Below are 14,036 nucleotides of genomic sequence, written 5' to 3' on the forward strand. Positions count from 1 at the left end.
ACTACATTATGAGTGCCAGGAAAGAGGTAAGCACACAAAGTGTTGTGGGGAAAGCCATCCAGCTGGATGGCTTAATGGAAGATGTTAGGACTAGACTGAAGGAAACAAGAGAAGTGTTAGAGGAGGTTGCACTGAGTGAGTGTTTCACAGGAGAGACTCAAGTTGTTTCGAAGATCAAGTTAGTTGCTAAATGGAAGAGAGACATTTCGGGGGGAAAGGGAACAGCATGGGTAAAACCACATCAGTAAACAGGGACCAAGGCATCCCAACCTTCAGGTTGTTTGGCATATGCTGGATGAGAGTTTAGTGTGGTGAAGAGGTGGGAAATGAGGTCAGGGAGGCATGCAGGGTCAAGTCGTGGAGGGCTGATATGCCATACTGAGAAGCTTGCTGGGGGAGTCGTGTGGGCCCAAGAACAGAAGTGACTCAACACATGGCGCAGGGACACCAAGATTGTCCGCATGCGAAGGAATGAAGTTGGGAAAACCAGTTTGGAGGTTCCTCAAAATGCTAAACATAGAACTGCCATATGGTCCAGCAATTCCATTCCTAGGTACTACCCAAAAGAACTGAAACCAGGGGCTCAAACATCAATGTTCATAGCAGCATTATTCACAGTAGCCAGAATGTGGAAACAACCCAAGTGTCCATCACCAGATGAATGGACAAACCAAATGTGGTGTATACATATAATGGAATTCAGCCAAAAAAGGACACATGCTATGACATGGATGAACCTTGAAAACATTGTGCTAAATGAAATAAGCCAGACACAAAAGGACAAACATGGCATGAGTCCACTTACATGAGATATCTAGACTAGACAAATTCATAGAGACAGAAAGTAGATGAGAGGTTACCAGGAGCTGGGCAGGGGGAAGAGAAGAATGACAAGTTCCTACTAAAATGATTATAGAGTTTCTGCTTGGGGTGGTAAGAATTCTAGTGGCCTATAGTGGCGATGGTTTCACAACATGGTGAGTGGCAAATTTGATGTTACATATTTTTTACCACAATTTAAAAAATGAAACGAACTAATGTTGTGCCCTTACCTCATACTGTATGCAAAAAATTAACTCAAAATGGGTCGAAGGCCTACATGTAAGATCTACAACTGTAAAACTCTTTGAAGAAAACGTAGGTATAAATCTCCATAACTTTGGATTAGGCAGCAGTTTCTTAGATATGGCAGCAAGCAAGAAATCAATAAATAAATCGGGCTTCACCAAAGTTAAAGAACAGAAGAAATCCTGAGCATGTCGTATTTGGTGAAAGAAAGCAGAGCCACCAGACCAGAGCAGTGGACTCACACCATGGAACACAGGCATAGCTCTTTTATGCTTCACAGGTCCTGTGTTTTTTGTTTTTGTTTTTGTTTTCCAAATCAAAGGTTCATGGAAACCCTGTGTCATGCAAGTGTATTGGCACCATTTTAACAACAGCATCTGCTCACCTTGTGTGTCTGGGTCACATTTCAGTAATTCTTGCAGTCTTCCAAACGTTTTCATTATTGTATTTGAACGGCCGCAATCTCATGATAAAACTTTAAGAGATGAGCAAAGAAAGTGGTTTCTTGAAATGGGATCTCCTCCTGGTGAAGATGCTGTGAAGACTGTTGAAATGACAACAAAGGATTTAGAATAGTATATCAACTGAGTTGGTAAAGCAGCGGCAGGGGTTAAGAGGACTGACTCCAATTTTGAAAGCAGTTCTACTGTGGGTAAAATGCTATCAAACAGCATCGCATGCCATAGAGAAATGGTTTGTGAAAGGAAGAGCCGATCGATGCAACAGATTTCACTGTAGTCTTATCTTAAATCGTCCCAGCCACTCCAGCCTTCAGCAGCCACCATCCTGACAAGGCAGCAGCCGTCAACATCAAGGCGAGACCTTCCATTGGCAAAATGATTACAACCCATTGAAAGCTCAGTTGATGGTTAGCATTTTTTAGCAATGAAGTATCAAAAACCCAAAAGTTTTTTTTAGCTTTCTTGGTTTTATTTTTTTTAATGTTTATTTTTGAGAGCGAGCGAGCGAGCCAGGAAGAGGCAGAGAGAGAGGGAGACAGAGGATCTGAAGCAGGCTTTGCATTGACAGGAGAGAGCCCGACCCAGGGCCTGAACCCACAAACCACGATATCATGAACCGAGCTGAAGTTGAACAGCCACCCAGGCACCCCTCATTTTTTTTAAGTTTATTTATTTATTTTGAGATAGAGAAAGAGCGCACGTGAGGAGGTATGAGCAGGGGAGGAACAGAGAGAGAAGGAAAGAGAGAATCCCAAGCAGGCTCCGTGCTGACATAAGCCATGAGATCATGACCTGAGCCAAAATCAAGAGTCGGACCTTTGACTGAGCCACCCAGGTGCCTAGCAATAAAGTATTTTTTAAGTATGTTATATACATTATGTTTTTAGACGTACTGCTATTGCATACTGAATAGGGTGTAAACATAACGTTTATGTCCACTGGGAAAACAAAAAAATTCATCTCACTCCCTTTATTGTGCTATCCTTTTCATCGTGGTAGCCCGGAATTAAACCCACAACATCTCTGAGCCATACCTGCATAAGGTTAGAGAGTGAAATAGGGCCGAGAGATTAATTCACACATAAAGCACCACCCCACCAGGTATTGTTACTGCCCAATTTTGCAGGTTAGGAAACTAAAGAGAGAAAGACTGCCTTGCCCAAGGCTGTACAGTGACAACAGTGGGCAGATTCCCAAAGCTAGGAATAACCAACTTCTAAATCCATGCTCTTTCTCCTTTATGAGAGTTTTCTCTCTGAGAAAAACTGAGCCACTGGAGAAAGCCCAGAGGGATGGGCTGAGAACTGTCCATGTCACAGTCGTGACTGTTTATCCAGCAGAAGTGTTGGTATGGGCTTCATAAAGCCTGGAGTAACCCCTCCCCCACTGTCCGTCTATCCCACTGCACACACTCCTTTTTTTTTTTTTAACGTTTTATTTATTTCTGAGAGAGTGGGTGAGCAGAGGATGGTCAGAGAGAGAGGGAGACACAGAATCTGAAGCAGGCTCCAGGCTCTGACCTTGCTGTCAGCACAGAGCCCAATGCGGGGCTCAAACCCATGAACTGTGAGATCATGACCTGAGCTGAAGTCGGACGCTTAACTGACTGAGCCACCAGGCACCCCATGCACATATTCCTTACACCCCACCCTTCTGAACACTAGCAAATGTTGTCCCCATCACTCGTCTGGAACTCGGCATATGGTAACTAATAATCTTTTTATCTTCAAATTTGGACTTCCTGCTATATCTCTACCTAGCAGAGCTGCTTAGTCCAGAGTTGGTGGACAGGCTTCAAAAGATTCGTTAACCTCTACAATTGTAAGCACATTTTGTGTTTGCGCATATTTTTTTCTGGGCCAGAAGGCTTTAGGGTTCCCCATTTCTGATATGCCTACAAAAATGAAAACCTTAAAATGAAGATCCATGTCTTCTACCTCTTTTCTATCCTCAGTCCTTAGCAAGAACACTCTGAATGTGGTAGATGCTCAGCAGATGTTCATATTCGGGGAGAATTAGGAACTTGTTGATCGCAGAAGGTTCTAGAAGTGACTGAGTAGAAGGTGGAATAGGGCAACTTTATGCTGTGAAAGCGAGAAAATGTGCATTCTGGCAGCTCAACTGTCACTTCTCCTTTTCAGTGTTCCCTCATCTCCTAGGCAGTCTGTCCTTCCCTCCTCTGCTTTGCGAGAGTGAGTGAGTGAGAGAGAGAGAGAGAGCCAAAGAGGGAGCGGACACTGGAGAGACAGCGGTAGCTATCGAAAGCTTGAGCTAGAACAAGGAGTGCCAGCCAGAGAGAGGGAGGGAGAGGGCGGGCGCACACACTATCTAGAGCACGCCTTGAATGAAGGCAAGAGAATATGCTGGATCGGGACTGGGGTGGGGGAAGGGGAAGACCACGAGAAAGAGGAGAGAGAGAGAGCACCGGAGGCAAGACAGGCAGCCGCAGAGTGAGCCAGCTGCAGAAGGAGGGCAGCCACGGGCAAGGACAGGTGAGCGGGGCAAGGACACCGTGTTGGGTGAGCATCGGTCAGGACCTGGGTGAGAGACAGAGGAGGGGGAGACACACGCACGCCTTCCAGAGAGTCAGAGAGAAAGAGTCAAGAGCCAAAGCACAATCCAGGTGAGTGTGACCCTCCCCAGGGAGGAGGAGGGGGCCAGCTCCAGGAAGCACAGATATGACAGAGGGTAGGGACAGGGGGAAAGGAACAAGAAGGGGAAAACCGAAAACCTGGGGGGATTGGGAACCAAAATTAATGAGACAGAAAAGGCGAAGTGAAGGGGATGGGGGCAGAAGCCAAGAATGCAAGAATGACGAGAGAAGGAAAAGACACACTCAGCAGCAGAAGGGAGTCAGGAGAGCAAGAGTTCAGGAAGCGCACTGTGTCTGTGTCCCCATGTTGCTAAGTCTCCCTCCCCAGCACGGGAGCAGTTGCTGTCCTCGCCTGCGCAGTTTTTTTTTTTTATATACAGGAGTCCCACGCTGTCTTTAGAATTGTGTCCTTTTTTATTTCCCAGCAAGGATTGGGTACACTGTGTGCATGAGATCCACCCTAGCTGCTGCAAAAGGAAGATAAAACAGAGCTGAGGCTTGATCGTTCAGGATGTGTAGATTACCCTGTCCTTAATTTGCTATGGCTGCTGCCGCCTTCTCATTTTCTGTTTTCTGTTTTGAGTACTTCCACTGAGACTTCCTAGGGCAGAATAAAAGCAAGAACTGAAACCCAATCCTGGTCAACATTTTGGGAAAGGGAGGTGAGGCATTTAACTAAAAGAAGGCTTTGGGATTCAATGGGATATTCCACATTTGAACGAAACTCTGATTTGTGGGTAGTGATCCTTTAAATTTCAATGGAGCCTCATTTCTGCAACTAGTTTGTCAGTTTCTGCAAGATCAGAACTATGCCTTGTAGTCCCTTCTACACAGCCTACCTGTCCCTCTCTAGAACGTAAGATATGGTGGGTCTCAGCTGAGCAGAGCCCGGAAATACTTGTTGACTCTGAGGTTTCACTGATTCCTGCATTGTTGTTCTCATTGTAAGAATCCTCGGCAAGTGATGGCCATAATAAGGCCCAGAACTGGTGTAGCTCTGGACAAAGGGGACTTATGGACAAGGGCCCTGCCCTATGGCAGTAAATACAGACATGCAGGGGCGCCTGGGTGGCTCAGTCAGTTAAGCATCCAACTCTTGGTTTCAGCTCCGGTCATGATCTCACAGTTTCCTGAGTTTGAAGCCCTGTGTAGGGCTCTGTGCTGACAGTGTGGAGCCTGCTTGGGATTCTCTCTCTCCCTCTTTCTCTGTTCCTACCCCCTTCACGCTATCTCTGTTTCTCTAATAAATAAATGAATTTTTTAAAAAGACATACAAATATTAGGGAAAATCATTGCTCAAGGACCCAGGTCCTGAGCTCTGTTTGCAGGTTGCTGTCTTGCCTTGGAAGCCACCGGCCTCTGAACTTCAATTTGCTGGCTGCCAACTGGGAGTGGCCTGGATTTCCTTACCCCACACACCCCTGCCTTTTAGCCTTCACCCCCACTTTGTTCAGCTTACTGTGAAACCCACCTGGTCAGAAGTTGACTACCTCCAAACTGAGCAGCACTGGGAAGAAGAAAACAGGACATTAGTGACTATTTTAGTTTTTTGTATAATTGATGCTCTTGTTAGTGTAAAAAATCATATTCTTTCTTCCATGTATGAAACTGGCTTAATCTGCAAGCAGAGAATTCAGTGTTTATGATGAGATGATGAGTGTTGTTTTTAGATATAGGAAGCCTAGGTAGAAGGAAAAGCTCATACATAGAAATGAGAATTTCAGGAATAGCGTGAAAGAAGAAAGAGGGGAACTTGACCGCAGATCTGAGGCTACCTTCCCCATCACCCCTCCGTCCCCCGGATCCCCCCACCTCCCCAACACATGCTTCAAGGGGGCATGTAGATTTCCAGTTCTGAATCCAGATCACAGTGTGGTCCCTGAAGGAATTCCTGGAACTCTTTAGTGGCTGGGATAGAAGGTTCCAGGAGGCTGTGCCAGTTCCACCTTGGAAGAGGATTGCTCTGGAACCGGACTGGGGACACTTTTAATAACCGCGAACAACAGCCAATGTTGTGGAGCATGCAGTGCATGCTTGACACTCACTAAGCGCTTTGTGTCATTGTTTTACTTTGTCCTCCTAACCAATTCCTGTACTCTTACATCTGACAGATTGAGACAGAAGGTTGGAGAAGTGCGACTTGCCAGCGTTTCCCTGCTACTGAGCAGCAGAGCCAGGACTCAAACCCAAGTCTTTCCAATCCCAAAGCCTGCAGCTTTATAACCACACTGCTTCGAGCAGTGCCGTGCTCAGCGTTAGATCAGAGCACTCACTACATACTTCATCAAGAAAACAGACTCCAAACACACTGGCAGCTCTTCTGGCCTTGAAGGACAAAACCAGATAAACACGACGGCTTATTTTATTGCCTCCTTATTTGTCTCTTTCTCCTTCCGTTCTCTCCAGACTTTTAATCCTGTTCCTTCCACTAATCAGCTATACACATGCAGACAAATAAGTGCTCTGCTGCTCAGTTTCTCCATCCCAAAGGTAGAAGGGCATGGGGGGGGGGGGGTGCAGGGTAAGAGATGTCCCCTAAGTGGACTGCCAGGAAGGCCATTGTAGGAAATCTACCTCCTTGTGGATTTCAGCCCCTCCAGCAGAAGGAGGAGTGCCAGGTCATAACGCTTCAGAAGCAGGCAGATCTGATTTCAACTCTCACCTGGTGACCCACACCTGGCCTTGTCCTTCCGCTGGCAGGCGTGTCTCAGACCTCAGTTCAGAAGCAGTCTGCCCTGGAGGATGGAAAGCCAGTGTGTATGCGTGTGACCAATAGGAAGCATCTGTTTGACATCTCACGTCTGTCTCTTTGCTGCCAGCATCCGCCTGCTCTTCTGCCATCGGAGCGCCCTGACCGTGCCATCCCACAGGCCATGGACAATGAGCTGCCAGTCCCCCCTACATCCAGCAGCGCCAGTGTCGCCAGCAGTGCCAGCAGTGGCTGCAACAGTGGCAGCAGTGGTGGGAGTGGCCGCCCCACTGGGCCCCAGATTTCTGTGTACAGTGGCATTCCTGACCGGCAGACCGTGCAGGTAAGAGTCCAGCTGATCTAGGGACTGTATTCCCTGATCAGGCTGGGGTTAGCCGGGAGGACATGTTGCATGATCTAGGGGAGCCAAGGGGCGCGGGATCCAGAATGGGCATCGGGGAGTGTGTTTGGGGGTATATATTTAGGCACAGTTAGAGGAGACGTGATGCTAGATGGGTCCAATCAAGGAGGTTTAGGGAGAGTGAGAGAACTTCATAGACCTGGAAAATTCCTGTCTCACCTGGTGACTCAGATCCCAGGGTGCCGTGTGGGATGATAGGCAGGTGAGAATGTGAAGGGGTGTGGGAGTGGGGACAAGTAAAAGCAACAAGCAGAAGAAATGATTGGGAGCAATTCAGCCACAACCTAGACCCACTATCTGAAGGACAGTTGCCCCACAACAAAACTAAGTGTCCTTAAGAACAAAAAGGAACCCCAAGGCAATCTCCCTAAAGCAGCGTGTGTCACGCTGATGTGTGCTACGAGGCCTGTGGGTGGCAACACACGGCTCCAAACGCAGTCGTGCCCATGTATTGCCATCTGCTTTGGGCCCCATGCCGCATGGATCACGGCAGGCTTATCTTCTCCTCCAGCTGAAAATGGTCATCCCAGGCACACTTCCGTAGCTGAGAAGACTGAGTCTCAGAGGAGGTAGTAACTCGTCTGGGTCAAGACAAAAAAAGCTGAACCTCATTCTCCCCCCCACCCCTGGGTTATTACCAGCACAGCGTCTGTTTGAGGTTCCCAGATAAGACAGACGGAAAAGAGAGTCCACAGCTGAGAACCGTTTACTCCAAGTAACTTTGCTAATCCGGCGTGGATGGACCAGACCAGTGACCTCATCCTGCCTTGGCCCTGGGCCCAGATTAGGGAGAGAAGGAGGGGCCACCGCAGACAGTGAGAGAGTCTGAAGACACCGTCAGAGGAATTGTCCCTCTCCCAGTTACCCCTGCCTCCCACGGAATAAAAGCACGTTTCCCGCACATCCTCTCCACCCCCACTCCTAGCCTCTGACCTCCCCACACCTCCCGGCCCCTCTGAACGTGAGCATTTGAGCACAGTTCCGAGCAGCCCATGTTGAGATGTGCCGTCCGTCCACCCCCTCAGCCCGTCCTCGGGTACAAGGGATCTGGGGGTTCTGCTCCGGCAGATGGAGTCACCCGCAGTCATGTTGCGGACCCAGCCAAACCGTTCAGGATTCCTATCATTTCCACGCGCTGACACCAACCCTCCAGTGAAGAAGAGCCACGGTATCTCTGCCGCTGCTGCCGCCTGGACTGCGGGGGGTCCGGGAGACCAGGAGTCCAAGGAAAATAGAGAGGCCTAGGTGAAAGGGAGAAGAGGAAGGAATTCTGGGAGAAGACGAGGAATAAACAGAACCAAGGGGAGAGAACACTGAAGGGGAGCGGGATCTGAAGAGTTGAGATGGGGTGGGGGAAATCAGGAGACCCCAGGGCCCATGCAGAATCTGTGATATCAGCCTGCTTTTGCAGCCCAAATCTGAGCCCATGGGTGGGATTTGTCCTAGAGCCACCAACCCTAAAATCCACGCTGAGCCAGAAGGAGCCAGACTGGACGCTTGCCAGTTGGGGGGCAGGAGCCAGGGTCGGGGAAGGCCCCATGGCCAGGGATTTAGCAGAGCTAAGGGTAGCAAGCAGGCCAAAGTCTGGCCAGGACCCTCCTGGAGGGTGACCAGGTAAGGAGAAGTGAGGAGAAATGTCTCTGGGGCTCAGGAGATGAAGATGGAAGGTCTCGGGGCTGGGGGGGGGAGGGGGAAGGCATCACTATTCTCTGTTCCTGGGGGCGAGGGGAGGCTTTGGGGGGCTGGGAGTGAAGAGCGGGAGCGGGATCAAAGGCAGCCTTTGTCATCTCCTAGAGACGGTGGCAGGAAAGAGGAGCAGCAGCAAAGCCAGGTGACGGTGATGGAGGTCAGAAAGAGGGACCAACAGACACAGGGAGGAAAAGAGTAGAAGAGAAACGCGTCACCCCCATGGCACTGGTCTGATCTCCAAGGCCAAGGGGACCTTCTTCTAAGGGACGGATGGGACTTTGCAGGCAGCCAGGGGCAGACCCTGGGAGGCAGCCCCAGCCGGGAGGGTGTGTTGCTAAGGCTGGAATAGTGCCCCCCCCACCCCCACCCCTTTGGACCTGCCTCTCTCTCTCCCATCCGCTTCCCTTCTCTCTGCCTTATTCGGCTTCGGTTCCCCTGCTGTCACCATCCAGTGTCCCAGTCACCCAAGTCTGACGGTGGGGAACGGCCGGGAGGGGGGCAGCCAAACAAGCCTGGCACAGGACACCAGTGTCACTGGAAGCTTAAGGACCGCTATCTCCCTGCGCCTCCCCACTGCCCGGAGCTGGTCAGAGCCCACTGTGCTGCTCTGACTTTCGCCAAGGGGGCAGATGACGACGCAAGAGCGGATCCATGGAGAGGGGCACCGGAGCCGAAGATGTGCAGGACAGACGAGGCAGAGGCGTGTAAAGTCTGAAAGACAGTTGTCTTCCCGCCTCCCTAGGGCAAGGTGATAGGTCCCAGGGTGGTCACAGGCGGGGCGGAGATGGGGATGACAAGGCATGGTGACAGAAGGGGCGGGTCTGCAGCGAGCAGGGGGTTTGACAGCGCCGCCCCCCCCCACCCAGGTGATCCAGCAGGCCCTGCACAGGCAACCCAGCACGGCAGCCCAGTACCTGCAGCAGATGTACGCGGCACAGCAGCAGCACCTGATGCTGCAGACGGCGGCGCTCCAGCAGCAGCACCTCAGCAGCGCCCAGCTCCAGAGCCTGGCGGCCGTGCAGCAGGTGAGAGCCGCGGCGGGAGGGAGAGGGAGGGTGAGCCGGTGCTGCGTGCCCTCCCCGGGCCTTCTCTTCCTCCCCACTCGCAGAAGCCCTGTGGACACGAGGGTCACAGTCCTTCGCCCAAGGGAGGGTCCGGCACCTTCCCCAGGTCCACACGACCCATGAGTGCAGGGATGGAACTCCCAGCCCACCTGGACCCCTCAAGAAAGGCTGCGGGGTGGGGCGCCTGGGTGGCTTAGTCGGTTAAGCGTCCGACTTTCACTTAGGTCATGATCTTGCGGTTCGTGGGTTCGAGCCCCGCATCAGGCTCTGTGCTGACTGCCAGCTCAGAGTCTGGAGCCTATTTCAGAGTCTGGATCTCTGTCTCTCTCTGACCCTCCCCTGCTCACACTGTCTCTCGCTCTCCTAGAAATAAAAAAAAAAAAATTTTTTTTAAATAAAAGAAAGGCAGCGGGGACCCCTCCTCCCCACACCACTGGGAGGGGCTGAGGGTCCACAGCGGTGTCCACAAGAGAAGGCCATGGCCCACCCAGCTTCCTGTCTGTCCTTGGTGGCTGAGAGGAACTCATGTATTCATTTATTCATTCATTCAACTGAAGTTTTATGCACCTACTGTATGCCACAGTTCATATCAGACACTGAGTATACTGTGCACCCCGTCTTCTCAGAGCTTAGAGCCGAGTGACAGCAAGTAAACAGAACCCCCAATAGACCAGAAAACAAAACCTAAGTCTCTGAGTTGTGATAAGCACTCCGATAGAGGAGCAGGTCGCTCTGACTGAAGAATAAGGGGGTGCCCTGGATTGAGTGGCCAGGGAAGGCCTATCTGCTGGGTGACGGGGAAGCTGACCTGGAGGGGTGAGAAGAAGTTGGCCACGGGGAGGGGGGCAAGCTGGGTGTGCCCGACGGCCCGTGCACAACTCTCTAGTGGAGCCCATGAGCCTGATCTGATAGAGCAAGCGGGAGCCAAGGGCTTCAGACACCTGGAAAGATGGGTAACAGCAAGAGTTAATGATTTGAGTGCTTACGTGTAAATGCCTTGCCTCATTTAATCCTTTCCGCCATGCCACAAGGTAGATGCAGTTATTATCTGCACTTGATAAAGAGGAAACTGAGGCACGTGCTTCAAATGGGGATTTGACCCTCGGCGTTTGACAACTGACCGCTGTTCTATAGTGCTTCCTAAAGTCCTTCCTTTGAGAGCTCGGGGAGTGACTGGGGGAGGTCTGGGACCCTAGCGTTAAGAACTGTTCTTTTCTAGGCAAGCCTGGTGGCCAACCGACAAGGGAGCACCTCGGGCAGCAGTGTGTCTGCACAGACCCCAGCCCAGTCATCCTCGGTGAGTAGGGCAGGGGGCCGCAGGCAGAGCCCACGGCTGTGGGGCCAGCTCCTTCCTCCTCACCCCAGATGCTTGCAGTCTCCCAGCCCCAGCCGGTGAATCCCGAACCATGTACCATCGTGGCTGGAATCTATTACTCTTGCCAGAAAAAGAAGCGTGTGCCTCTTCCCAACCCTTTAGTAAGCCCCTGTCATCTCTCATGCTGGTGTCCAGGCTCTGTGTTTATAGTTCAGTTCTCTCCCCTGCTGGCCCCTCCCTGCAGCTCCACATGTGGGCCAGAGATGGGGCAGTGCTGGGGGCCCAAGGACCAGAGATGGTCCTAAAGAAGGCCGAATCCACCAAGGAACAGAAGAGGGGGGAAAGAAATGGATGAGGGAGGCACAGAATTTACCAAAAGAGCTTCCTGTTTCCCGCTGCACGTGTCTCTCCCATCAGATCAATCTGGCAGCCTCCCCAGCAGCAGCCCAGCTCATCAACCGGGCGCAGAGTGTCAACTCGGCGACAGCCTCGGGCATCACCCAGCAGGCCGTGCTCTTGGGCAACACGTCTTCTCCAGCCCTGACTGCAAGCCAAGCGCAGATGTACCTAAGGGCACAGATGGTGAGTACCCGGCCTGGGCCACGGCCCAGGTAGGCAGGGAGGACAGAGGCAGATTGGGAACTAGGAGGCTGGAGAAGCGGGTGGGAACGAGCAAGAGGTAAGGGGTGGAAGAAATAAGGGGCTCCTGGAAGGCTGAGTGGGAGCTTTGGCACAGGCTCAGTGACCCAAGCACAGGTGGGGTTCCCGACTGAAATAGAGGAGGTTGCCCATGATGCCTCCTTTCCTTCCCCAATGGTCTTCTTCTTATCAGAAACGGCTCCCCCAAATTAATTAGGGTAGAAAACGCAGGGGCTCATGCCCAGATGGCCAGTCTACTTGGACACTTAAGATTAGCAAACACACAGACATCCACGTGCTCTACAGAAATGGGGTCTTGGCCCCCCGGGGCAATCCCTGCAGCCACCGCCAGCTCAAGAGCCAAAGGTGTGTGCCAGCCCCAGTCGTGAAAGGGGCATTCAGCTCCAGGACATGCCGCTGCTTCCACTGCTCTCCCACCTGGGCCCCCAGCCCCCTCAGGGTCACTCTATCACTCATTATCTAGCTTGTTTGAATGTGTCGAATGTGCTCAGGATGGTGTCCGCCCCAGAAGTGCATACCTAGAGTCTGTCCTTTATACCTGTCCCTAAGGGATGCAGAGTCCTTAGGAACCTTATAGGTTCCTAGCATTTAGAAGAATTTCGAGGGGAAACAGCAGCATGCTCCCCAGGAGGCGATAACATCCAGCTCCGTGTCGCGCTCAGATCACGGACTCCGATCTCGCGTCTCCCATCCTGAAGATTTCTCCCTTCAGCTCCTTGACATGCCATCCTGAAGACAATACATTCCATCCCCCCACACACACACACCCCTTTACTTCTGTGGCCAGAACTTGGCACTTGGAGCTTTTCTGGCCCTGATCCAGCACTTCCTTTCTTGACTCTTGAGTTCATTGTTTGTGGATGTTCCATTCCCAGGGAACAGCCTCTTAGACACACAGTATGGAACGAACTTCCATTTCTCTAAGGAACGGGACAGCCGCAGCGTGGCACTGCCCAAACCTGCCCTTGTCTTCAGTTTGCTCATTCCCTTGTCCTGGTCAACTGCCCCAGCTGAATCCTGACGCCTGTCTGCCTCCGTCAAGCAGGGCGAGCAGGCATAGAGGACTAGACAGAGCGGGGTTCTGGGGAAAGCAGCCTGTAGGACGCCAGCATGTCCACACGGTCACCAAGCTAGCCTCGCAGGGTAGAAGTGTCAGGTGGAGACCACCACGTAGCCTGTACCACACGAAGGAGAGGCAGACGTGAGTTTGGCTCTGGGCGCCCTGGTTCCTCTACCGCTGTTATCTCTGCACAACCCCTACCGGCATCTAAATTTGACCAAAAACTGAGAAAAGAATACATCTAATTTGATCCCTTGGGCAGGGGAGTCCTGTTCTGGCCCAGATGTGGAGTCAGGAGTGGGTTAGACCTGGAAAGAGGTCCCAGGGCATCTGTCTGTGCCCAAGGTCCCTGCTCCCCAGGATGCTGTGGAGAGAAGGACTTCAGGGTGTCCCGGGAATGTCGGCCCCTCAAGGATGAGCTCCTCACAGAGGTTTCTGGAGTAAACCCAACACGCACCCCCAGACTGGCTCTCCTCCACCATCCCCTTTACTACCCAGTCTGGACCAGGACGCTATAAGCCTCTTGAGACTTGCAGGTGGCCCCTTGGGCCCTTTTCCTCTCTTGCCTCCCTATTTCCCCATATCTGCTCCCTGGCTGAACTGGCCTGTCCTGTGGCTGAGCCCACATTGGGCAGGTAAAAGGCGCCTCGTTTCCTGTGATTCCAGGCCCAGCCAGGTAACCTGGTGCAGGTAGCTAGGAGCCTAGGCGGCACTGTTCCTTTGTCCCCTCAGCTCATCTTCACGCCCACGGCCACCGTCGCTACTGTGCAGCCTGAGCTCGGCACTGGCTCCCCCGCCCGGCCCCCCACCCCCGCCCAGGTGAGGACTCCATGCTGGTGGGAGGGCAGGGGGGTGGGCACCTCCGTAGAGGGGTACTGAGACTGGGTATGGGCACAAGGCCTGGAGGAGCTTGGACTCTGGAAAGGTTGGGATCTTCTAGCAGAGCCGGGGGGAGGCAGGACATCCCGATGCTCCCAGACCTACTCTACTCCTTAATTAATTCCCTGTTGAGAAGG

At 52.0% G+C, this 14,036-nt stretch overlaps 1 protein-coding gene across 3 annotated transcripts in view; it reads left to right on the top strand.

The window, feature by feature from the left end:
- The window catches only part of PHC2 (polyhomeotic homolog 2), a 116,244-nt gene that overhangs the window by 56,314 nt on the left and 45,894 nt on the right, over positions 1-14,036 (top strand). For 2 of the 3 annotated variants that reach the window (XM_039231670.1, XM_039231676.1), the window contains exons 2-6: positions 6,942-7,154; positions 9,788-9,946; positions 11,205-11,282; positions 11,718-11,882; positions 13,687-13,839. In XM_039231670.1, the coding sequence (XP_039087601.1) occupies positions 6,996-7,154; positions 9,788-9,946; positions 11,205-11,282; positions 11,718-11,882; positions 13,687-13,839 (714 nt within the window). In that variant the 5' untranslated portion in view covers positions 6,942-6,995. The remainder of the gene's footprint in view (positions 1-6,941; positions 7,155-9,787; positions 9,947-11,204; positions 11,283-11,717; positions 11,883-13,686; positions 13,840-14,036) is intronic. The other variant, XM_039231685.1, reaches the window with a different exon arrangement.

The sequence above is a fragment of the Hyaena hyaena genome, unplaced genomic scaffold, assembly GCF_003009895.1.
Source record: "Hyaena hyaena isolate Hyena2069 unplaced genomic scaffold, ASM300989v1 scaffold_3, whole genome shotgun sequence".
In the NCBI taxonomy this organism is placed as follows: Eukaryota; Metazoa; Chordata; class Mammalia; order Carnivora; family Hyaenidae; genus Hyaena; species Hyaena hyaena.